Source organism: Neopsephotus bourkii, unplaced genomic scaffold (genome assembly GCF_033783945.1).
Source record: "Neopsephotus bourkii isolate Nb327-2 ecotype Australia unplaced genomic scaffold, CSIRO-AGI_Nbou_v1 NB_1831, whole genome shotgun sequence".
Lineage (NCBI taxonomy): Eukaryota > Metazoa > Chordata > Aves > Psittaciformes > Psittacidae > Neopsephotus > Neopsephotus bourkii.
This window is the reverse complement of record NW_026902304.1, coordinates 303,262-329,804: the sequence shown is the minus strand read 5'-3', so window position 1 is coordinate 329,804 and position 26,543 is coordinate 303,262. Positions and strand designations below refer to the sequence as shown.

At 42.2% G+C, this 26,543-nt stretch overlaps 1 protein-coding gene across 1 annotated transcript; it reads right to left on the bottom strand.

Annotated features, from left to right (window-relative positions):
* Positions 1 to 10,578: 10,578 nt before the first annotated feature.
* GAS1 (growth arrest specific 1) lies at positions 10,579 to 12,978 on the bottom strand. Its single transcript, XM_061343948.1, has one exon. The coding sequence runs from the start codon at positions 12,944 to 12,946 to the stop codon at positions 11,984 to 11,986; it is 963 nt and encodes a 320-aa protein (XP_061199932.1). The 5' UTR covers positions 12,947 to 12,978; the 3' UTR covers positions 10,579 to 11,983.
* Between the last annotated feature and the right edge of the window lie 13,565 nt (positions 12,979 to 26,543).

Below are 26,543 nucleotides of genomic sequence, written 5' to 3'. Positions count from 1 at the left end.
CAGTTCTGGGCCCCTCACTGCGAGAGAGACACTGAGGTGCTGGAGTGGGGCCAGAGAAGGACAAGGAAGTTGGTGAAGGGTCTGGAGCACATGTGTGATGAGGAGCAGCTGAGGGAACTGGGGTTGTTTAGTCTGGAGAAGAGAAGGCTCAGGGGACCTTATTGCTCTCTACAACTACCTGAAAGGAGGTTGTAGTGAGGTGGGGGTCGGTCTCTTCTCCCAAGAAACAAGCAACAGAACAAGAGGTAATAGCCTCGAGCTGTGCCAGGGGAGGTTTAGACTGGCGATTAGGAAAAATTTCTTTACCAAGAGAACAGTCAGGCATTGGAACAGGCTGCCTAGGGAAGTGATGGAGTCAACGTCCCCAGAAGTGTTCAGAAAACATGTAGATGAGGCCCCTAGTGACATGGTTTAGTGGTGGTCTTGGCAGTTCTGGGGTAGTGGTTGGACTTGATGGGTCTTTTCCATCCCAGCTGGTTCTATGATTCTATTACTGTATAATTGACTCATGTACTCTTGAACTCAGAAAACACATTAGAATAAAACAAGAGGTAGTGTGGAAAAGAGCAGGAGGAATGATGGCTCCATGGAAAAAGGAAGCTTAAGAAGAGATGTAGAAAAGTGCTATGAAATCACTGCGAAGCAAGACAGAAATGTCAAGAAACATCCTTCTTTCTCCATCAAAGAGAGGGCCTCATGTGGCAAAGCCCATAGGAAAAGATAACATTCTTCAGACTGAGTAGTTAAGCAGCAGAACTCCTTGCTGCATGTTGTTGAGGACACAGAAGGTGTAGCTGTAACACGGCAAACTGAAGGCAGAAAAATCCTTAAGTACTTCCAGAATAACAGAACCATTGGTACTCTAACTTACTCTGTTTCTTCACCTGTCATGTATATGAAAGATAAACTGTGAGATACAGATGAGTATTATTCTGCTGAAATCTGAGAGTAAATCATGGTTGCTGAAGACAGAAACAGATTGCTATAAAAATATGGGTATACGTGCGTCTGCAAAGTCTTCCTGTTCATGTTGAATGAAAGACATGCAGTGAAATTGCGACAGTCTGGATTCAAATCACATGGGCCGATTTGATTACATGAGTGTTCCTGTTCCTGCCTAATTGGAAAGGGCTCCTGCAGTGCAAGTTTGCCAAAAGATAACCATGTTACCCTAGTAATTACTTGTTAGTGTCACAAACTGAGGCATCATGATCACGTGCACCACTCCAGCCTCAGGTGGAAAGTCTGTATACTCAGGTCAGCAGTGGAGACGTTTAGCCTTTTCAGAGCAGTGGGATAGGGATGGGAAAAAATATGCCCCTGCCAACAGCAACCACACACAAGGTACCATCTCCTTCTTCAGCATCTTCCCCAAGTTCTTTATGTTGAGGAAGCCTCAGCAGATTGTTGCTCTTCCTGCCTCAGGAGTATCGGTGTGACTGAGGGAATAGCAGCAAAGAATTAAGTGTTTTTTTAAACACTGTGTAGAAAAAAGACAAGACATTCCTGTAAGTTTACAATACCACTTCAAAACAGGGAAACTGAGACCGACACAGGTATTCAATTTAACAGTTTAATTGCAGCTTGTGCCTTTTGTGGGGATTGGTAAAAATACTTGATTACAATGCAGGTTAACAAACATAAATGCTAGTGTTTTGTAAAAGCAACAATTTGAGTCTCTATATCCTACCTTAGATTTTGAAGGGGGTAGAAGGTTATGTAAAGATAAAAACCATAGCCCACTTTGTAGCAAGAAAATGTTAAGCATTCAGCAGCACTAAAAAATATACACTTCCACATATGTATTTATTTTATTTATATATAGCATAGCCAAATATTTTAAGACAACCCATGTCTGGGCAAAGTGATCTGCATACTATGAAATAAACACACTTCAGTTTAATATTTTACTACTAAATGTATTGGAATATTTAATATTAACATGTCTGCATATATATTTGAATGCATAATTAGCCTCAAGCCTGGTTTAGTGTCCACATTTTGTTGTTCAAAAGTGCAGGTTTTAGTGCCAAAACTTTCTTTAAAAGACCTGGGAAAATAGTTGTAGAGTCAGTTCATATAGAGATTACAAAAAGTAGTTGTCAGAAGGATAAAATTTTGCTTAAAGTCTCTTCAGTTCTGCCTCTTATCTAGTAGTCACAGTTATGCCAAATGTCTTACTGTTTTTTCATCAGGGAGCAGATAATAATTCAAAAGCCTCAGCCAAAACAAACTCTTTGAAAAGATCTTATGAAATCATTTCTCCTTGCAAATCCATAAAAATCACCTCGGACTCCTTATCAATAGAAAGGCTTAAAGAGGGTGCAGAAGTCATTGAATTATGATGTGCTTGTTTTAATGAAATTCCACTCCTGCTGGGATGTTCCCTGCAGATTTTCCATATTTCAGCATGGGAAAGGTTTGATGCTTTCCTCCCGGTGCCAAGAGTTAATTGAAAACATTTCAGGATAAATTCAGCTTGGGGGCCAACGCTCCCATTTCTTCATTATTCTTAACAATAATAGAGGAGTAATACAATTATTAATAGGCATGTTGTATCCTCTTAAAGTGACAGTGTGTTTCTGAAACCGTGTCTTTCACATTCTTTTTCTTAAGCAAATCTGAAACAAATGGAAGAATAGAAATCTTAGGAGAAAAGCAAGCCTGGCTGGTACATTATACTGTTGATCACTTTTTCTCCACAGTGAAGTATTTAGCTATTGTTAAGCTCAGGTAGTTACTTAAAGTGAATTTAAAAAAATAATTATATATATATATATATATATAGCACTCATTTAAATCAGAATTTTCTTCAGATTTTTATGTTTAAAGTCTCAGCCCTGGTATTATATTAAATTATTTTCTTTGAAAGTATGTATATCCTCAGAGTTATTCAAGGAAATTCAGAAAAGTGAAATGCTATTTTTAATAAAGGTGCTATTATTTTAAAGCTTAAATCAGTTTTGAAATCATATGTGTTTCTTACGGTTTATGTTGTTAGTATAATGAATATGAAATACTGTGTTGGGCTTTTTTTCCTAGAATACATTAGATTACCTTACTGGCCCAGAGCTACCTACATGGTATCTCCCAAGTTAAACAATCTGTATTACAAGCTTGAAGAAAATACTATTTTTATTTTGTTTTTTCTAATCTAGTCTTGATACATTCATTTCAATTTTGTCAGTATTTACACACTCCTGATAATTTAAATGTTGAAACTCGTAAAAGTTATAGTCACTGAGAAGAAAGGAATCAGGACAAAATATTTACCATTATTCTCTCCAAATTTTAGGCAAAGTTCTGAAGACATTTTTTATCTCTTCTTCACACTATTCCTCCCAAAACAGACAACATAAAATATAACGCAGCTTTAACTGTCTGCAGAATTATTTTGTCATATACCTTGCTCACTGAAAGATCACAAAAATAGCCCAAACAAATGGAAGCTAAAGGATTCTTATAGACTACAATAAGTCAAGGCTATATTTGTAGCATTTCAAAAGGCTGTATCTGACTTACTACAGCTATTAACGTTTTTCAACAGTCTTGCAGGAAAAAGTCTACGATGGGGTCCCTAACCGTTTTGACAGAAGTCATAATAGTTAGAACTGCCCCAGCATAGAAAACTGTCCAGAGAGAGCTGAAGTAGTTTAACCAGCTTCCTGCACCATGTCTTAATGTCTTTTCAAGGAAGGACAGTGGAGGTAGAAGGGATTAAGAATGGAACACTTTTCCAAACAGTTGATGCCCACCTGATGTGGCATCCCAAGAGAAACTGAAAGGCTGGTCTACTTTAAAGCAGTTTTTATACTCTGATAGGAGGATAGGGCTTGGGAAGTATCAGGGCCAGGGTGAGGAACAATTTCTGACTCAGCTGTTCCTACTGCAAAACAGGGATATTTGATAGAGCAGAGCTACAAAAGTGCAACCATCTTCCTTGATTTGTGCAGCAGAGCACTGAGACTCTGTGCTTCAGGTCCAGGCTGAGGGAAGATCACCATACGATGCTTTCACTTGATCTCATAAATTTAGCAAATCTTCCCTACCAAACTGTTTGAGAACATAAAATTTGCCCCCATGAGTATAAAAAAAAGGCAGACTTCAGGTAGCTTGTACCTACTGCTTACAGGACAGAATGATACTCAATACAGAGGAAGCACTTGGTTGCTAAAGCTCTTTTCCTTGCTTCCTGCACACACATCTGGGCAAACCAGTGTTCTGACCAAAGTGTTCCCAGTGAGTTTTGAAAAGAGTGAGAATTTCTAAGTACAATGGGAGACACTATATTCAGTCTCTACATGCAGTCAGCATGTTCTAAAGTTTAGCCTAATATTGACAAAAATGAAACCACTCAAGGTTTGTACAGCCCAAAACTGGAAAGGTTTCACAGTTTCTCAGATATCCGTATATTTCTTATCTGCTTCTTTTCCAGATATATGCTGTCCACTCCAGCAACAGCTTTTCCATATTAACATGTTCTTCATCACATGCAAGCACTCAGTTTTACTCACTTCAGTGGGTTTTTGGCCAACTCTCTATGCTATACCCGGCCAAACCCAAGTGTTAGTTGCCTGTTGATTCACACAAACTTGTGTCTTCTCAGCCATCACTTATGTGAGTAATCTCAGCACAGAAATAAAGTCATAGGCTAAACACTTACACTGACAGTACTGAAAATTCAGACTACCTCTAATGGGAGTCAGCGATTTGCAACTATCCAAACAAGGCTTCACATCATAGAAAGGTAAGATGCTTTGGGTAGGATATTTGGCACAGATGTCCTTTCTATACAATACACATTCCTATACCGCATTCTCTTCCAAGGCCTCAATTCCTGAGATTCACAGACCAAGACATATGTCTGTGCTTGGATTCCCCATGTTCTTTACACTAATTTGCAAAGATATGGTATACACCTAAACGCACTAATAGGAAAAAGAAAAGCAAGATAGCATAAGGGTTTCTGTGGACTGCTGCTTTACTTCCTACTATAATCCACTTTTACATGACATGCAAAATGTTGTACTGAGCTTAGAATGATACCATAACTCCAGAAATGACATAATATGGAGACTGTCGCTACTGAGTATTTATTTTGATGGTATTTCCTTTTTTTATTCTAAAAAACATTTTGTGATTTCACTCTCCTATGCCAGAATGCAATAGCACTTAAGAAGACAGGCAAGTATCCCGGATGCCAGGATATGACAGGGAATTGTAGTGATTGTTCTGCTCAAACCACCTAACCTCATAAATTTTTTAACCAATGAAAACTAGAACAAGCCAAATATACACTCACACCACAAAGTAGGCAATTGCATTATTTTAGTATAACACATTATAAACAGATGTGGCTTGATTTCTGTATCTAGCGTACATCTAGCAAGCTACGTTTACTTCCATGAGGATCCGTGTTTTGTGACTACATACAGCACTATAATCTCTCAGACACTTCTATGTTAAAAATATAGTCTGTGCCGCACTGTCTATATTTATAAGAGAGAAGACTCAGTTGTTTTCTATTTTTGTTGTTTCAAGGCAGCAAGATATTGTGGTGATGACTGCCGAAGACATGTTTCTAAACAAGTATTTCTCTTTTGGAAAAGAGAGTCCCCTTCTGCACCTTCAGTTTTCTCCAAATTCTTTTCCCAGTCTTGTCTTTCCCTTTTGCAATCAAACTGCCCATTTTCTAAGTCATAGGTGATACCATCAGACAGATACTTTTCCTCATTATACTCCCTTATATATCAGTATTTCCTTTGCATTACACTTCCTCTCTCCCTTCTGTTTCCACGTTCTGGACTAAGTTATACATTTTGGTCTCCACTATCCTCCTAAACTTCCACTGGCTATTTCCCAACTGTTTTTCACTCTCTGACCTTGTAGGCATATGTTAAACTATCGCTATCTCTTCTCCACAGCCTTCCTGCATCACTGTCTTTGTTGAATTATGCCATATGTATTCCTAAGCCTGATCTCACTCGGTATCTACCCAAAGACCATCTTGGATTTCCCGTCATTATGTCAACATTAAAATCACAGAAATATAGACAGTTATTTAGATGAGACCTCTGGAGATCATCTACTCCCATCTTCTAGAAGCTGTATTCCAGCTAACACCAAACAAAGTAATTTGTGGCTCATGCTAGCCAAGTATTGAAAAGCTCTAAGGATGGAGGTGCTAGAGTTTCTCCAGTGTCATGAATACCAAAAACATGGGGATGATAACTTCCTTCTCTAGCTTCTGGAGATAAGAAAAAAATCCTCTCCAAAGCTGAATATTCATCTTACATGCACATTACTCTTCTGGCCCTGCCAACTCTCCTAAAGACAGTTGCCTTTCTTGCCCTCCCCTGTTATTTTCAGTCTGTGTCTCAGCTAACCTCTTTGTAATGTTTTGTAGCTTCAACCTTCTCTACACAATGATCTTCTTTCGTCAGTCTTTCTTCTTCTTATACATTTAAAATACAATTTCTGAAAGTGAATCTCTTTACACATCTATGTCTTTGCTCTGCATCACTTTACTAATCTATTTCTGGGTTACCTACACCTCACACTTCACCATCTGATGCATCCTACTAAGTCTCAATCCATCTATTTCCTTACTCCAGTGTGTTCATCATTCCCTTTCCCATGCATGTCCAAGGTATGGTATTAGCGCTATGTCACTGTGTGTTTATAAAAAAATCTCTCTTCATGCTTACTCACATTCTACTATAATATCCACTTGGCTCATAATAAATTCATAAAAAAAAAACAAACTCCAAAAAAAAACCCACCAAAAAACACCAAAAACCCCACAGCTTTTTTGTTGTTGTTTTTCTGTGGGTTTTGGTTTTTTGCTTTTTGTTTGTTTGTTTGGTTTTGTCTATGACTATTTTGATTTTGGGCACCAAATGCTGATCACTAGCAGTTGCTGCCAAATGATCCCTCTTCATTGCTTTATTTTTATGCCCTTCAGTTACATTTGCACTGCCTGCATTTTGGAGGTAAATATCCAAAATATTAGCTGAAAGCTTCCTCAGAAAGCAAATCTTTCCCACATCCTTCCCTGCAGTTCCTCTTTAAGAGGTGTCAGCATGGCTGAGAGAATGAAGTGGCTCCACATTGTTTGCCTGAACTATTATGTGTTTAACATTTCCATAACAAAAGTGCCACTCGACTTCTCCCCGATTAATGCAGCTTGAGGGCTCTTGTCCTCCTTTAATAAAACATTGTTGAAATCATTTATTTAGAGCCCCTGGTTACTAGTGGGAGAATGACCATCTTTGTGCCAAAATATAGTGTATACAGTCCACTATTTTGTAGTAGATCATTCTGTTATTTAAGAAATTGATTAAATGGATGTCTTAGAAAGTATTTATGCTAATAGCACACTACTTATGTCATTCAGACAGTCAATGTGAGCCTTTTCAACTGTCTACCACAGCCAGTGCCTCAAGTAAAATACAGTAACTTTCGACTTTACTGCTTGCAAGTCTGTACCACAGAGTTGAAATTTCACAGAAAAGCACTGCTCTTCCCACTTGAAAATGTTTTCTGTTGCAGGACTACCTACTTTTCCTGAAGACTTACAACGGGTGTGTTACCACAGGCAGTGTGGTAGTCTGTGGTTATTAGTGGGGACAGGAATAAAACAGAATGAAGGTCTGAATTTGTTTTAGTGACATTGAAGACACAATGCAGCCCAAGTCATTCAAGCAGTGTTTTCCATGACCCAGGTGGTGACAGTTTTGTGTCCCACTATTCTTATAATTGCACCTTGGCTATTTTGGAGTTCCTCTCACTCTCTTCCGGTGTACTCAAAAGAAAAACAACAAAGCCAATAACATCATCATCAGAAAGAACAAAAAGCAGCTACTGGTTTTGCATTGCACTGAGATGGAATTTTTTGTTCTGCACTTGCAAAGCTGTCTGCAGCCATCTTTTTAGCCCAGCTGTAGGTATGCACTATAGGTGCCTGCATGCAGTGAAGGACTTGGCTCACTAACAGCTCTTTGGAGGAGTGGAGAGCAGATTGTTACTAAAATCCATCATGCTTTCCAATCCAACCATGAAAGACCTGGCCAGACCAGAGTCACTGTGAGGCTTTGTTTCATAACAGTTTTGAAAGTTACATATTCCTCCCTACATACACTGGTGTATATTGTTAAAAATAAACAGAGACCTTATGTTATGTCCATTGTGATTGCATACAAAAGCTTTGCTGTGTGCTTGAGTGATCAGTGAAGCTTGAATCTCCCTCTATTTACTGTATGGTCACTGTCAGTTCAATGAACTGCCTCCTTGTTCTCCACCATTGTCCCACACTCCCTTAAACATTTGTCACTGAAGTGCCTCCAAAGACAAATAAACTGTCACCAAGAATTCAAACCTGGTAACTGGGAATAAAAAGGGAGCAGAACCTGCTGGATTAGTTTACATGAAATGGTGGAGAGTTTCTTCTAGACTTGGAAGAGATTGGCTGGACAGGATCTTGGCAAGGAGCACTTTCAAACATCTAGGCAAATGAGAGAACTTCCTTTCCTGTGGAAAATCTCCCTCTGTCAGGGAACATGAAGGCTTTCCTTGCTTAAAGCTGTCCTTGCTACATCCCTTGACATTTCAAGAATTTCCATTTGTCTCAAAATCAAGCAGAAGGAATATGAATTTGATAGACACCAACATCTGCACAGGGTTTGTTGGCTGGGACACATACCAACACAGGCAAGCTATTCCTCCTAGGAACTGTGCTTACTCTGACAACACGACAAAACCCGGAGAGCTATCTCCATATGGGGAGGAGCTCACAGGACAGAGTTAGTTCAGCTGTATTTATTGTACAATTATTTAAATTAAAACAATCCACTTTCTGTGGAGAAGGAAGCATACAGATGAGTCCTCCCTGCCTAGTGGTGCTCAGCATTGATTTATTCCAGGCAGATGCTCTTGACGGGAGCCTGTAAAATCAAGTCTTCAGTTTATTGTAGCAGACTACTACTCCTAACCAAAGAAAAATAAAGGCTTTTAGCTGAGAATTTTTCATTAACAACTAGTTAAAAAGTCCTTGTGAGTACTAACTGTTGACAAACTGCAAATACGTTTTTGAGCACCTCCTGAAGAACTGGAGAAAATATTTAAGGTCATCCCTACACAGCTGTGAACTCAGCATTCCGTAGAGAAAGCTAACTCTATTACAAGTCTCACCCAACTACTCTATCCTTTTCCTGAAGAAACAGTATTTCCAGCTTTAACAATAAATTACTCAACTGTTCCGATGACTTTAAAAAACGAACTTCAGATTATAGCCATACACCATAGTCATACACTTGTCTGGTATCACAGCTATTTGGGGGTTGGTTTATATGTGTGCATGTGCACGTGTGCAAGTTTACCACTGGGCAACCTAATCAAATTCACACCTTAAAGAAATAATAAAATAATCTGTTGTTGAAATAACCAATCGAGAAGCAGAATTTCTACTTTTGTTGATTTAGAGGACAGATGTGGATCTGAGCTCTGTCAAGATCTGGTAAGATGAAAAAGATACTATCTTGCTAATCTGTTGCCCCCTCAGTCAAAGTTTATTTGTGGTAGCTTTTAAACTTCTGACTCGCCATCCAATTATGGCATTTAAAGTGAAAAGCGTTAAATAAACACCATGAATAGAAGATAAATAAACTTTTTTCTCTCTGCTTTTTTCCTTTTTTTTTTTTTTTTTTTTTTTTTGTGAGTGCCTAGCTTGACGCAGTCCAAACTCAAATCCCCAGAGGACTGAGCTCTCTCTTTTGTGTTAATGTTTAAAAGATTTTCCAATGCTGGAGTTTATTCCTACTGCAAACATTTCTATTTACAAGGTCAAGTGTATCAGCACTCGACACAGCTTAAGAGTGTAATTATTTATCTAAGGGCGTTTGAGTGTAGATCAGTAGCTCTGGCAGCAAACCAGGCTTCACCACGATGCAAAGCAACTCTTAAGAACAGTATTACAAGATCTAGTAATTGCTGATCCCTCCAGTGTGTTTACTTTTGCATTCTTCGTTGTGGGAGAAGGCAGGCTGAATGGCAAACTTCGGTGTGTTTTGTTGCAGCCCCCTTGATTCGCGCACCACTGCCTGCCGCAAAGCCTTACTCGAAACATTTGCTACCTCTGTGTGATGTATTTCTCACCATTTACTTGTTTGCATGCCTAGGAGCATTTCTAAGTGTCAGCAAGAGCAACATGCCTCCACTTCACGAAGAAAGCACGGCACACTAGTAATTCTACATACATACAGGAGCAGTGTCCTTGAATTGCTTTACTCTCTTCTGGCACTCACAAGTTACCATGCCAACGCATTATAAAATCAACCACTCTTTTAAAGTAGTACTTTCAAAGCTGTATTTACTTCTTGCATGTAATTATTCATTAAAGGAAGAATAGCAGTAATTTACATCTATGTAAAGTATGACAGGCAGACAGAGATTTTTGTTTGTTGCCTGGTTTTGGTTTGTTATTCTGTGGTTCGCTTCCCCACCACCACCACCCCCCCCCCCGCCCCCAACCTCGGGTGCTGAGAGTTCAAGCGTCCCTGGAAAACAATTTCACCGCATCCATTATTTAAAGCTCTTTCTTTACTAATTTACACATTTAGAAAATACAAAAAGCCGTACATATTTAAAACACAGGCCTTTTTTATGCCTCCTATAAAAAATACAAGGTTTAAGGCAGCTCAGAAATGCGCTTACACAATTCTACAACGTTCATAAAGTCTCTCCAAATAAGAAAGTTAAATTCCAATCTGTAAAATACACTGTACACTTGATGTTCTAGAGAATACTTCACTGAATCACAAAAGCTGGTATCCCTTTAAACATAAAATGAAATCTGTACCTTTCCAGAAAAGAATAGCAAATGCAATTATCTGGTAAATACGATGTGAATTTAAAACTTTTATTATTTTTCTTAAATAAATTATCCCCAAAAGCATACAATTTATAAAATTGTACATACTAAGAAGAGCAACTGGTAACAAATCCCAGTTTTAAATACATTTCTTATATAAGATTTACCAGCGGTCAGCACCCTGATATGATGAGAGGCAATATAACTTTTCAGGATATTTGTACATACATGTTCTCGAGTTTAAAAGTGTCTTTCAAAGATGGCAGTGCAGAGCTCTTTTAAAACAAAAGTTGCATTGTTCAGTATAGCCAACAGCTCTGAAATAAAACTTTTTTTTTTTTTAGGTTAAAGAGGAAGAGACGGCTGCTGGCACGCTTTTTGTTATAGGGCAGATATGTGTGCAAGAGGGAGTGCTGTAAACCACAGAATTTATTCAGTCTGCTATTTCCTGTAAAAATTGGCAGATGCCGCGTTAAAGCCCCTTTCGGGCACCACAGCATCACCAAGAGCGAGCCCTGGCAAATTATAGTCAAGTTGTTGACTGACCAGTACGGCAACAGCTTTGGCAGCAAGTTTGGGTAGCTCACTTCTAACCTTCATGTCAAAACGCTTACAGAAAACCACCACCACCATGCCGTTACTGGTGGCTGCTCCGGCTGGCGGCAGCGGGGAGCCGGCAGAAGCCTCGCTAGCAGACTCCCCGACAGCCCGCTCCGCTCGCTGCTAACTTGAAGGCAAAGTGGCAGCAATTGCATAGTGCACACTCCAGACCAACACCCGAAACAACAGCAGCCCGTCACCTCCCGCTCCACATCGCCCCGGCTGCCAGCTCGCAAGGCCGCGGCACCTCCCACTGCTGGGGCAGCCGGGGCGGTGGGAGAGTGCGGGCGAGCGTTTCGGGCAGGCACGGCGGCAGAGGGGGAGCCTCCGCTTTCGGAGCGACGCGGGGGGCCAGAGGACAGTGTGTGTGCAGAGAGGGGAGGGCCCGGCCTAACGGTCGGCAGATTAACGGTTAGAGCCTTTAAACTGAGCGGCCCGGAGGACCCCGCCGGCTGTCCCCCTGCCGCGGCGAGGCGGCCAGCGCGGCCCGGCGCCGGAGGGAGGCAGGGAGAGCCGCTAGAGCCGCGGCAGCAGCGGCATCAAGATGGAGGCCAGCAGTAGCCAGACCACTGCCGCAGGCCGGCCGGCGCTATCCGCCTGCACGGGGAAACCGGGCTCAGAGCCCGCATTGTCCTCCGTGTCGTCCCTCCCCTTCTGGCTCGGCTCCTCCTCGTAGTCCTCGTCGTAGTACTCCTCCAGGCCCCCGTCCGAGCCGCCGCTGCTGCCGGCGCCGTTGCCGCCCATGTCCGCGCCGAAGCAGAGGCGGGCCATGTTCTCCTTGACCGACTCACAGATGGGCCGCTCCAGCCCGTCGCAGACGCAGTCGTTGAGCAGCACGGCTTTAGGCACGGCCAGCATGTCCTCGATAACGGCACGGCACTCGGGCGTGCAGCGCAGCCCATTGAACAGCTTCCCGCAGTAGGTCATGTAGCGGTTGAGAGCCAGGCTGCAGCGGCTGTCCCAGTCACAGCGCCGCCGCGCCTCTGTGCAGCCCATGACGCCGGGGCCGGGACCGGGGCCACCGGCAGAAGGGCTGCTGGTGCGGGGCAGGCACGGCTCGATGGCGCGCTTGGTGGCGCGGCAGTTCTCGTCCTGCGCGCAGTCGCAGTCCTCCAGCGCCGGGCCGCGCCGGGTGTGATTGAGCTGGATGAGGGCCGCGATACAATGGCTGGGGCACCGCCGCCTGGAGGAGGCCGAGGCGCCTGCAGCGCCCGCCGGCCCGGCCCCGCCGCCCGCCGGCGGCTGCTGCAGAAGCACTGGGGCGCACGCCTCGGCGTACTGGTTGTAAGCGTAGCTGCACTCGGGCTCCCCCTGACACTGCAGCACCGCCTGCCAGCAGATCAGCCGCCGGCCCTGCACCAGCGAGCCCCGCGGCGGGCACACAGAGCCCAGCGCCGCCGCCAGCCAGAGCCAGGCGGCCGGCCGCGGCCAGCGGCCCCCGCCGCTGCCTCCGTGCTGAGCAGACGAGCGGGCCACCATAGCTGGCGGCGGCGGCTGCCGTAGGCGAGAGGGGCAGAGGCGCTGGTTGGCGACGACGACGACGAGGAGGAGGAGGCGGAGGAGGAGACGGAGCTGCCGCCCGTGGAAAAGTTTGCAAAACTCCCGCCGGCCTTGTGCATGAGGTCTCCTCGCATCAATCCATTAGCGCCGGCTCCGGGGCCCTCCAGTCCCCGGAAGCTGAAACCGGCGGGGCCGCGGTACGAAGCAGGCGGCCGGGGCCGTCCCGTGCTCTTCACCCGCTGCTCCCGGCTCGGCTCAGCGGCGGCGAAGGCGCCCGGAGGAGGTGGGGAAAATCAGTGCAAACTGGGGCTCGGAGGAGAGCGGCTCCGAAGTGCGCTCAAGGACTTACAAGCTGCTCCGGGAGAGCTCATGGTGCTGTCCTGCTCCTCATGCAGTTCCGTTTCTCCTTTTTTTCCTTTTTTTTTTTTTCCTTTTTTTTTGCACAAAATAAATGCCCAGCTGCTGCCGCTGCTGTTGTTGCTGCTGCCTTCTCGGGAGCTTTTAACTCTCCGCTCGCAGCATCTCTGCACATGCCAGCTGCTCCGATCCCATTCACAGTCCCGGCTCCGCTCGCTCCCTCTCGGTACGGGTTGCACTTTCGGGTGGCGGGGAGAAGAAATTTCCCCGCTAGCAAGAAGATAGCACGGGGGAAGGAGAAGAGGCAGCCTTCGGGGTTTCTCTCTGGGCGACTGATGCTGCTGTTGTCAACAAGCTTGCAAGCTGCTCTGCGGATCCGTCTGTGGATCCTTTTTTCTTTGCAAGGCTTTAAATACAAAAGTGCCCTCCGAGCAGCAGCAACGTGCTCTGATTAGGCCTCATTATGCATGCATGGAAAAGCAAACAAACAAAAAAAATTAGCAACGCTTCTTCTTTTACACATCCCCCCCAGCCTGCGTTCTCTCGCTCTCTTTCTCCTTTTCTCCACTTTTTTCTCCCTTCGCTCGGCCCCCTTTCCCTGCCCCGCCATTTGCCATTGGCCCAGCCTGTTGTTGAAACTTCTTTTTTTCCCCTCCTCTCTTTACGATCTGTAGGAGAGAGGGAAGGAGAGAGGGGGGCTGAAGGGCAGCTCACATTCAAAGCTTGAAAGGAAAGGCTTAAGGAGAGTGACAGCCCCCCGAGGAGCCCCTCCTCCCGTTAAGGCGGCGCGGCGGCCGGGCGAGAGGCACGCAGCAGAGGCAGGGACCCGCGCTCCGGGGGTGGCTGCGCGGCGGCGGGGTTCCCCGGGGCATCGTGCGGCGGAGGCAGAAGGGCAGGCGGCGGGGGTCTGAGTGCCGCCTTTGCACAGATGGTGGTTTTAAACTGCCCCTGTTCCTTGCAGCAAGGGGAAAAAAAGATCTCTAGGCTCAGCGATGTCTGTACCCAAACTTCCCACTGATTCAAGTAAGGGCAGAGCTGGTTCCCGAAAGGCAGAGAGGATCAGGCTCAAAAGGGACCGACTTTTTTTTTTTTTTTTTTTTTTTTTAATCTAAACAGACCTGTTTTCAGGGTATTAGTACACTCAGGGAGAGCAAAGCTTTCTCTGCTAGTGGTGTCCTGCGACCGTGTAAGTACCGCTTCTCAGTGCCTCCAGTATTGCAACTTTCTTTGCACTCACCACAAGCCCCACGCTTTTTAATTCATTGAGCTTCTCGCCCGAGGTTTTCTGCACTGGCTTGGGACACTGACATAAGGGGATGCCTGCAAACAGAAATACAGTATAGTTCTTTGATACTTTGTTAATTCTTGCTGACTAGTAAAATGTGGTTTAAATATGTAAAAGGATGAAATGTGTAGTCCTCGCAGATCTCCTGCTTTCCTGTTAAACTCCCTGCTCGCTTTGCTTCGCTTGTAAGGAAGCAGACACAAAAATATAAATATTAAGGCACAACGACAGGAGCATAACAAAGTAAGTGTGTAGTTACCCATTGCCTTTCGTTTCAGTGCTACCTTAATTCCAGAGAAGCATCGTCTCCAACCACAAGGGGCATGGGTATCTGCTGCCTGTCAAAACTGGCGCTTTTTTTCATCCTGAGACTATCAACTCCATCTGTCACAAAAATTAAGACTAAATCTATTTTCCAGAAACCCGGGGATCTTGGGATCCTGTGCAGTGTGGACTGATGTCTGTCTGAAAGTGCGTGGAATGGCCATGTGGTGTGGCTGGGAGTCAGTATGATTGATGTGTTGAGAAGCATTCACAAGGATTTCTCCCATTGTCATCAATTTTACAAGCTGCTAGTGTTTCTCCTTCAGTACAGTTTTGCCTCTTGTGGTGCAAAAATTGTGTTTGCTTGTGTTTTTAAATCCATGAAAACTGCATTCAGAAACCCTGTGTTCATCTACCTCGCTTAGAGCTGTTTCTTTCAGTTCCTGTTTAATGTTATTAAAAATGCTAGATGCAATTCAGGTAGGGTGCAGTAAACACACATTGCCATCTACACCAGGCTCTTTCATGCATTACTTTGCAGCCCTATTCCCTGACAATAACACTGTTACTGGTGGAAGTTGGCTAGTTTGGGATGAGTAAGTTGGAGATCACATTGTAGAGACTGTAGGAAGTGCTGCCACACTGCCTGATTGCTGGGGAAAGCAGTCCACGTTGATGCAGCTGGAGAAAAGGGGCCCTGGAAGCTGGGATGTTCCAGGTGTAGAGAGTCTGAGAGAGGGAACTGCAGGATAGTGCCTTGGCGTGGGACAAGGGCCTTCTGAGATTCCCCAGCGTGGGACAGCAGGAATGGCTGGCTATCTGTCCCAGGGGGGCTGCTTTCTGCGGACAGCTGGGGGATGAGCTCTGCCCCCTCCCAGCTCCTACATTCATCTGCAAAAGCCATCCAGCTCGGCTGTCCTTCGTTATGAAGCAGAAAGCAGGCTGTTTATTTTGTGAGTAATGGCAGCAGCTGCACTTCGGACCTCCCAGGAGGGGGAGTAGAGGAGCCTTGACTGCGGCCTTGCATCCTGGACGCGGACTGGGAGAGGCACCCCTGGTGCTGCCTGAGCAGGAGGAGGATCCGTGCATGGTCCCACTAGTGCTGACAGGCTTCCCTGGCTGCGAAGTGTTGATTTTGCCAGCTGCTTGGAAAGGCAGGGCATGGCATGAAGCATTGCATCATCAGTAGGCAGAGCTTTTCACATACACCTCTCAGTTAAAGAAATAGAAGTAATAATGGAAATGTTGACTTTAAAGTTTTGAATTTGTATTTATCTTTGGCATCGTACAAGTGACAAAAATTTTAACAGAAAACAGCTGCGCTCTTCACTTACCACAACTTTTAGCCGTGCAGCATATGATCATTTACATCCAGAATTATATATTCTTTGCTAATAAGTTAACTTCTTAAAATGGACTAGTATGTCTTTATTTAATGAACATTTGGATTCTGTCTCTATTTTTAATGGCCATTTTGATTAAGGACTTTGGGACTCGTGATGCTCTACTGGAGGAAGGAAATCTTTTGTGGAACTAAACGTAGAGAAGTAACTCCCTGGCCTCTCTTCTATGATAAAAGCTTTCTAACAACAGAAATGGTATTGTCAAATTCAGCTTTTCAGTTTTCAGATTAGTTCTAAAAGTATTGAGGAAAACAACTCTTGTTCTTTTTCATAAAGCACCATATCATCAGAGGTTGTAGTGATAGGACAAGAGGTAGTGGGTTCAAACTTAGATAGGGTAAGTTTAGGTTAGATTAAGGAAGAAGTTCTTTACTGTGTGGGTGGTGAGGCACTGGAATGGGTTGCCCAACAAAGTTGTGAGTGCTCCATCCCTGACAGTGCTCATGGCCAGGGTCGATGGAGTCTTGGGTGACATGGTCTAGTGTGAGGCATCCCTACCCGTGGCAGGGGGGTTGGAACTAGGTGATCTTAAGGTCCTTTCCAACCCTATCAATTCTGTGATTCTATGATTCTATATAGGAAAATATATTCCAAGACTAGATAGTAAAATAAGATCTGATTTCCCACATTTGCTATATTTTCTGTTCTCCGTTCTTTCCTGTATTAGTAATTAATTTAGTTCTTTACATTGGCTCCCCAGGTTATTATAGAGTAGAAGTCTTCCATCACTAGGGGTCATTTTAGCAGCCAGAAAAGCCAGCATGTATATGATCTGGATTTATTGGAAAGACTCAGGGGTATGCTTTTGTTTAATTCCGATATCTTTTTCACCTTTTTATTTCACACCGTTTCCTAATAGATCTCCTTTCTAACTTGTGTTTTCTTTAGTTCTTTGACCTATTTACAGTGAGAGTGTTCAGAAAATCAGAAAATCAGATAGACACAAAACCAGTTGACCTTAAAATTTAACAGTTCATAGTCAGAAGTAATTAAAAATACATGGCCTATACATGTGGTTAATTCCTCTCAAATTATTTCTAAGCACATTTCTTTTATTGGATTATATTGCTTTTTCTACATTTCAAGAGATTTACAGCTGCTATTAAAATTGTCTGGCAGGAGTCCCGTGGATTAATTAGCTGATAAAATTTCAACTTGTGCATCCAATTATATCTTAGTATGTGCCTGATGGAGATACGCAGTGAGAGATCACTTTTTCTTCTTGAAGAAGGAATTGAATTCTTTACTAGTAGAGGACTCCGTCTGTCAGTGAAAGGTAGCTTCCTACCAAACTCTGCCAGTAGTTCTCAGAACCCTGACATTATGGTGCATGGAAGCAGTAGAAGTCCTACTCGTACACCAGTATCCCACAGAAATGGGCCAGTAAGGTGCCACTTACAGTAGCCTGTGCAGATAACTGAATACGGACATGTGCATACTGCTGAGTTCTTGGATTTTATGTACCCTCAGAGACCCATAAATAATAACTTCTGCACTCTAAAGTTACAAAAGAATAACCTTGTGATTTACCAGATTCCCAGCACAAAGTTGGGGGGTGAGGAAGGGGGAATGAGTATAATGCTTTCCCAAGTGGTGTCTGTTTCAATAGAGAAGGGCAAGTGAAGGCATCTAAATTAGGTTCTAGCTCCACATCTGGAGTATTTTATCTTTTTATTGACTGCAGGGCTGTTTGGGAGATTGGTGTCTTAAGTTAGCCACCTAAACTAGGTGTGAATACTCCCTAAAATGAGTGGGGCTTTCCAGTGTGAGCATCACTCTTCTCTCTTGCTTTAGTCAGAAAGAAAAATAGCAAACGAGGAGGATAGTAAGTAATTTTATTGATCAACGGTCACCTCATTGAGTTGAAGCTTGTAGCTGATGGGACTACTGCACTTCATGCTGTACGATCAGTTAGACATTGTTATGTTTGCTGTACATTTTTAAGGTTATCTTTGCCAGTGTAAAATCTTATGAGCATTACTATGGGTATTCAACACCTGGCCTTCAGACCAATTATTTTGAATTGATTTACCTATATGTAGTTCAGGATTGATTCCTTCTGGAACAGGTTTCACATGCCTGCTTGCACATGTATCAGCCTGAGGGTCTGGTTGACACCCTATGATACTTTACAGCTTCTTTCCACTCAACACATGCTGCAGACCACCAGCATGATATGTGTCTAGCATGGCTCTTGGGACTGTGTTGCATGCTGTGGGGTGTGATTTGGGAATGTATGGGTGAGCAAAGCACGTTGATGTAGCATTGCAAGACTGTGTGAGGCTGTGCAGAATCAACTGTTTTGACTCTGGAGAGTGCTATGCGTGGAAGTGCTGCCTGGTTGCCTCCCAGAAAACTTCCTTGGAATGAACTAACATGTATGCTGGATGGAACTGAAGTGACTTAAGCCATAAGCAACTGACTGTACTTCAATCTCAGAGGTGTTATGGGAGCAGAGAATAAAAGAAAGTGCAGGTAGCCTTCTCCATTTACAGCAAGGGGCCTGTTTGGAAAAGTTGGAGTCAGGATATCATTAGTAATTTTTGAATATTAATGACTTGGGACATGCAAATAAAGTGGTGTAACCGTTTACTGCACTCATAGAATCACTGCGTGGTTTCAGCTGGGAGGGACCTTTTAACACCATTTAGTCCATCCCTCCTTCAATGAGCAGGAATATCTTCAACAAGAACATGTTGCTCAAAGCCTCATCCAACCTGACCTTGAATATTTCCAGGGATGGGCCATCTACCACCTCTCTGGGCAGCCTCTTTCACCACTTTCTTAATAATAAAAAAAAAGTATTCCTTATATCTAGTCTGAATCTCCCCTTTTAGTTTAAAACCATTACCCCTTCTGCTATCTCTACAGGCCCTACTAAAACATTATGTCCCCATCTTTCTTATAAGCCCTCCTGAAGTACTGAAAGACCATGGTTATGTTTCACTGGAGCCTTCTCTTCTCCGGACTGAACAAGCCAAACTTTCTCAGCCTGTCTTCATAGGAGAAGTTTTACATCTCTCTGGTCATTTTTGTGTCTGTCCTCTGGATCTTCTCCAGTAGGTTCATGTCTTTCCCTTTGTGAGGACTCCAGAGGTGGATGGTGGAGCATTAATGATAGTGGAGCAGAGGGGAAAAATCACCTCCTTTGACCTGCTGGCAATGCCTGATGCAGCCCAGGATGTGGTTGGCTTTCTAGTCTCAACTGCACCACTCAACTTTGTGTCATCTGCAAACTTGCTGATGGCACACTCAAACCCACTATGTCATTGATGAAGATATTAAACAGTACTGGTCTCAGTACTAACCACTGCAGGACACTGCTTGTCACTGATCTTCATCTGGAAATTGAGACATTGACGCTACCCTGTGGATGTGACCATTACGCCAATTCCTTATACAGAGGATAGTTCAACCACTGAATCAGAAGCTCTCAAATTTAGAGAGAAAGATGTTGTAAGGGACTGTAAAAGGCTTCACAGAAGTCCATACAGATGGCACCCATAGCTCTTCCCTTGTCCAGTGATTAGTCATGCCATCACAGAAGGCTAGTGGGTTGGTCAGGCAGGACTTGTGCTTTATGAGGCAATGCTGGCTGTCTTGAATCACCTCCCTGTCCTCCATGTGACTTAGCATTGCTCCTAGCAGGATCTGTCCCATGATCTTCCCAGGTATAGAGGTGAGGATGATAGGTTGGTAGTTCCTAGGATCTTCCTTTCTACCCTTTGTAAAAATGGGTGCAGTGTTTCCCTTTTTCCAGTCTTTGGGGACTTCACGTGACTGCCATGACTTTTTGCATATGGTGGAAAGTGGCTTGGCAGCTACAACAACCAATTTCCTCAGGACTCTGAGCTGGATCTCATCAGGTCCCACAGACCTATGTATATTCAGGGTCCTCAGGTGGTCATGAACCTGATCTTCTCTTACAGTGGGAATGACTTTGCTCCCCCAGTCCCTGCCTTGAGGTCTATTTATTTGAGAGGATACGTAAACTTGCCTTAAATATATTTTTAATTCAGAGTCTTCTTTTTATTTTTTAATAGACCTTTTCCATTTATAATATTTGCTTAAAGACTGAGTAGCATACTTGTAAAGTTGGAGATTGTTATTTATATATGAAATAGTAAGTATCAGTGAGAGTATTTATCCAGTGCATCCAGTACAGTAAACATGGAAATATTGCGCAACACTTTGCTGGACTTCTGCTGTTTTGAACTCTGTTCCAATCTAAACTACAAATTAGACCACACATGCTGTTAAAACAAATCTAAGAACAGAGTAGAACTCCAACCCTTTTTTGGTCCTAACAAAGGCAAAAGTAATTATGGAAGCAATGCATTTCTGGTCACCTGTTAAGCCAGTTAGATAAAGGCTTTAAATGACTGTGTTCTACAAAAATAAATGTAAACCACACACGCTGTTACTATGTCAAACAAATTTAAACCATCACAGTATTACAGAAGTTATCTGTTGGACATGTCAATGTATACACAAAAGTAGTTAGATGTTTTCTGTTTGGTAGTTGGTTTTGGTTTGTTGATTTTTATTTTTATTTTTTTTTAGATTTTTCAAATGTTTGCTACCAGATATTATCTGAAACAGGTAATAGATTTGTATTTCTTTTTCTGGATGTGCTTCTTTAAAATTTGCATAATCAAAAATTACAAGAACTAGGAAATTCTGAGTTTTCCTTTGTGAGAAGCATGCAGAAATGAGTAGCTTTTTGGGTAAGGAGAGTTCCACTCTATATTGTCTGAAGGATTAAAATAAAGAGTAGCTGTTGCATTTTTGTGGTTTCAGATTATACCAGCACAAATGTAAGATGTGCTCTGGAAGAGTAATACCTAATTTGATGTCCTACCCCCAAACTAATTTTCTGTATTAGAATCTGGAGATGGCTGCAGTGAAACATGCAATTCAAAAGCATATCCCTAATCTGTCCAATTTAATAGGTATCCTTGATGTATCCTTTGATGATATTTGCCTAAGACCTTGTTTACACACTAAAGTAGATATGATTAAAATAAAATTGTCATTCAAAATTATTTTATCAAAGTAATAAAAATCTAATTCAACTTAAATTTGGAGTTAGCAAACTGATTTTGTGTGTCTTCCAATAGACCCCTTTAAGCACAGCTGGCTTTGTATCATGGAAAAATGGTGATGTCTTTATTGAGTTGACCTGCTATAAAAGAGTGTCAGGCTTGTTTATTACACCTTCTTAGAAGGGTTTCCTTCTTTCATTGGACTAAAACAAAATATGTATAGACTAAATAGTATGCTAAACAAGAAGTAGGCATGCAAATACTTCAGACTCCTGACTCAGATTATCAAATTCAAATAAATCTGTGTTACTCAGTAAATAAACTAATATAAGTATCCTCAGGCAAGGATTTTTGTCTGCTATAACTAGGTCATTTTAAAATCAGTTTTAGCTAATCAGTGCAACTTTTGGTGTGATCAGCAGCCTAAACCCCTCTAGTTCATTTGTTCACTCACTTGAAATACCAGAGGAGAAGAATGAATTAAGATGGATTTTTATATGGACAGAGATAGCTTGGACAATTAGCAGATTTTATGACAAGAACAGCAGCTACATTCATGCAGGTACATGAATCTTTCTTCCAGCACTTCACATAAAACTAAGAGATGTCAAAGCAGTTAGCAGAGTTCTGCTCCACTCCTCTACTACGCCCTTAGCTGCGGTATCTGAATGCCAGGATGAAAGAAAAATGTCTTTGTGTTTTAAAACTTTAATTTGCAAAAGTGATGAATGATTCAGTTCCGTATTAGGATCACAGTCAGACATTTCCAGACAGCCTGATTTTCAGAATATGTTGAGCACCTAACCCTTGAAAATCAGATTTTCTAGTTTGACATTCAAAAAAGGAATCATTCACAGTCATGGATAGCTTTGAAAGTGTATTTCCTTTCTGCAGCTAACAAAAATTAAGGCTTCATCAATGATGGAGAAAAGCAGTCAGTCATAAACTTGTGACTGTGCCAATAATAAACATTAAAATATTGAGGTGTAAGATCTTGGTAACAACACTGCGTAATAACTGTGGTTTTCTTTTCAGGTGAAATAACATGTTCAGGGCTTTGATACACCAAAACACACTGAGCCACCAGCCGTCCTCAGACATGTTGCAAATGAGTATTTTGTTCTTCCTGGCAAACAGTAATCATTCTCTATGTGTATCATGGAGGTGAGCTGTATTGTTGTATTTCTGCTTGCCTGAGGGGACTGTTCTTTTCAAAGTTCCCTGAAAGGGATGGATCAGATTAGGGAGGCTGTAAAGATGAGACTAAAGTTGGTGCTTTTGGGAAAGTGGTTAGCAATGGCAGCACTCTGGAGATTTCCCAAACTCTGGGAACTGAGTTGTACGCTGGCATCATGCTGCTTTCTGGAGCCAGACTTAATATCCATGGCTGGATAGCCCAAACATGTCCAGAGGCTTACAGATATTAGACACTAGAGATGGAAAAAAGGTTTTGGAATGTTCTACATCCCTATTGCAAGATTATACAGTCAGTGTGAGATTAATCATTGTGTTAAAATTTCCCGTGGTTTATTTTGGCTTATTTTACAATGTTCTAAGTGGTAGGTTTAAGGGGTTTCTACCACTTTATTTCAATAGATTTCTTTGTTTGGTAACATCTCTTATAACTGATGCAAATTTTTACCACCTTTAAATACCATCATGTATAGCTATATTTCATTTTCCCTCCCGTTTTATATCAACGTTAATTCATATGATATTCATAAAACTAATTATTAGAGCAATTATTAGATAATAAGTTATTCATGATACCCATGCTAATTTGGTTCATTATGTTACAGATGAAACTGCTCTTTGTGTAGCACTGTCTAGTTGCTTTTTGATGTGCTAGCATCCAGATTTCAAGTAGAGCTAAAGCAGACTCAGGTTAGGATTTAGTGTAACACCATTGCAAATATTCTTGTAAAATCCAGTCAATAGCATTTACATGTGCTTCATTCTGTTCTTCCATCAGTTTTATACCTTTACTCCTCAAATCTATTTAGTACCTGTTTCTTCCTTTTTTTCAGTCTCTACCGTACTCTGGGTATGCTGCTTGTGCTTGTGGGCTAGAAATAATGTAAAGGCTTAGAAATAGTGAAAAAGATATTCCCTAGATTAAGGTTCATGTCTTAGGAGAAAAATAGCCTTACCAATTTAAACTTTGTCCTTGCCTTCCATGTTCGGCATTTTATTCCTAATTTAGCTGTAAAAGAAAGAAAATTCCCTGTTCTCTGTCTGCCTCTTTCTTAAGGTCCAAGTTGGTTTGTTCCACCAACAGTCTAAGTTTATGAATCACTTGTTTTCATTCAATTTTTTTCCTATACTTTCATATTCATATTTTTTTCATTTTCCTATTTTTTTCTTCATAATGGGAAGATGCTATACAGATGCTATAGGGGTGAGGTTTTGCAGTGCATTTATGGTGCATCTTTTGGGATTGCACAATCAATGACACAATTCAAGCTAGTCCTGCTTGAAAACTTACTATACTACCCTCTTTTCAAAAGCTATGTCTATTTCATAGTTGTTTTTAACCAAAGTTTAACCTGAGTTCTATAACTGCTTTAGATGTTTTTTGACAGAAAAATTGGATTGCTAACTGATCACTTGGTTTGGGTTAGCTGGGCCTTGTGACTTCCAACATGTTGTTTCTCCTCAAGTGGAGTAAATTCTCATACACTGAAGAGCTTAGCAGTGTGCTCTGATATGGGTAATCTGACACTTACTGAAAAGTAGTGGTTTTCCTTAAGGTAAGAGCAAAGCATCATATATGCGTGTGGGTAGCACCAGTGTCTTACTTTTTTTTTTCTTCATTCTTTATTCCACTGCAGAATAGTTACCCCTTTGTGATAACATCTTTACACATTTTTTCCCCTATGCCTCTCTTTTTTTCCCTTACATTTTTAGTCTCTCAGGCCCTTTCTTGATTTTTTTCCCTTTTTTTCCCTTTTTTTCCCTTTTTTTCCCTTTTTTTCCCTTTTTTTCCCTTTTTTTCCCTTCCCTTCCCTTCCCTTTTTTTCCCTTCCCTTCCCTTCCCTTCCCTTTTTTTCCCTTCCCTTCCCTTCCCTTCCCTTCCCTTCCCTTCCCTTCCCTTCCCTTCCCTTCCCTTCCCTTCCCTTCCCTTCCCTTCCCTTCCCTTCCCTTCCCTTCCCTTCCCTTCCCTTCCCTTCCCTTCCCTTCCCTTCCCTTCCCTTCCCTTCCCTTCCCTTCCCTTCCCTTCCCTTCCCTTCCCTTCCCTTCCCTTCCCTTCCCTCCCCTCCCCTCCTCCCTTCCCTTCCCTTCCCTTCCCTTCCCTTCCCTTCCCTTCCCTTCCCTTCCCTTCCCTTCCCTTCCCTTCCCTTCCCTTCCCTTCCCTTCCCTTCCCTTCCCTTCCCTTCCCTTCCCTTCCCTTCCCTTCCCTTCCCTTCCCTTCCCTTCCCTTCCCTTCCCTTCCCTTTCCATTTCCCCTTATTCCTGCTGATACTAATGAAAAAAAACGAACAAAACACCAGAAAAAAAAAAAAAAAAAAAAACCTGAACAAAAAAAAACAGTCAGAGAAGATGTGCTCTATTTGGCCATATTTATTGATATTGCTATGGCCTCTCAAATTGCCTTTTCCTAACTTTCTTAACTGAATTTCCCTTTGCAAAATAATTCGTCAGAGGCAAAACACTGTGCAAATTCATACCTAAATGTATTTCCATGAGAATGTACTTCAGGATCATTTGGCCATCTTCAAGTCTTTCAGTGGATTTGGTAACCTTCTGGAGACCAGAATTACCACCAGGTGGAAAATTGCAGCCTAAATGTCATACTACAAATGTTCAAGGCTTACAGCTTGGCTCAGAACAGATAGTTCAGAGCAAGCCATTATTTGAATGAATTCACATAAAGTGCTTAGTGAATTATAAAAGAATGTGACAAAATACAAGTTGCTTGCACATCATTTGAGAATAGAAAATAGGGCAAAAACTGTCAAACAAAAAAGTTTGTTGTGGATGGTTTAGGCAGTATTAGTCTTTTAGGTGGAATGTGACTCCGCTAACCCTGAAGTGTGAGTTAGACTTTGATGTTCAAGGGGATTCAGAATTAGGCAGGGTTCATCTAGCCTTGGCCAGTAACTTGTAAGTGACTGGTGCAAACTCTTCTTTTCAGCCACACCAGGCCTAGTTTGTAACGGACCTTCAGGACTAGATCTAGAAGAATACTCAGAAGATCTGGGCAACAGGTGGCAAAACATCTGTTTCTTAAAAAAATTTTTCTTTTAATTTATGAAGGTAGGAATGAAAGAAAATGGAGAAGAAACAGTAGGATAATGATGAAGAGAAATGGCTTTCTTCTCCAGTCTTCTCCCTTGGTTTTGGATAAGTAATTAACATATATTGAACTATCACTGTCACCATTATCACATTAACATTTGCTATGCTAGATGATTTAGCAAGGAACAAAATACCTTTGTCTTCTACATGTTTTGATTTGACAGCTCAGTGAAAGAAAAAAGTTGTTTTTTTTCTTAGAAAACATGAATGTGATAAGGAAAATATCCTGATCGTATATGAAAAGCATCATAATTTTTCTCCACATTTGGGCTTTTAGAGTCAGTGTAATCCAAGTAATATTCATGTTTGCAGGATGTCCCTGAATGTGAGAAGTTACATTGGACAGGTCCAGCTATATCATAAGTAAATTCATTCTGACTGTACACCTGTAAAGGCAGAATAAAAATGCAAGTTACACTTCTTTTAGAGCAACTAGGCATTTTTGGTCATTGTGGATGAAAATCACTCTTGTACAAATACCCAGCAAAAAGCCGTAAGTGTCCTCCTCCCAGGACTACAATTTAAATGATTAAAACTGGGCACATTTAAGGTTGAAGAAGTGTATCTATATGGTCCATCTATGTCATGAAAGATTTTTATGTGGGAACAGGTCTTTTGTCCCTGAGAAAATCTGATGGAAATAGGCTTTGTTCATGGAACATGCCCTGGAAACAGAACAGAGAAACTCTTCTTCACACTAGCAACATGGTGAAAACCCAATTGCAGCTGTGTCACAGCTGTAAGAAACCCAGGTACCCATTTCTTCAGCAAGCACTGTCCTGCAATTTGGGACAGTATTTCCCCAGGAATGTGAAGCCATTTGCCATATCCCTGACAGCTTTTTTGGTTTTTCCTCCCATGTATAGGACTGGATTATTTTTGTCTGCTATGTTATCTCAGACTGAAGACAGGCTGAAAAAGTT

Coding starts and splice junctions, on each gene's coding strand:
- GAS1 (XM_061343948.1), bottom strand. CDS start 12,946: ATGGTGGCCCGCTCGTCTGCTCAGCACGGAGGCAGCGGCGGGGGCCGC.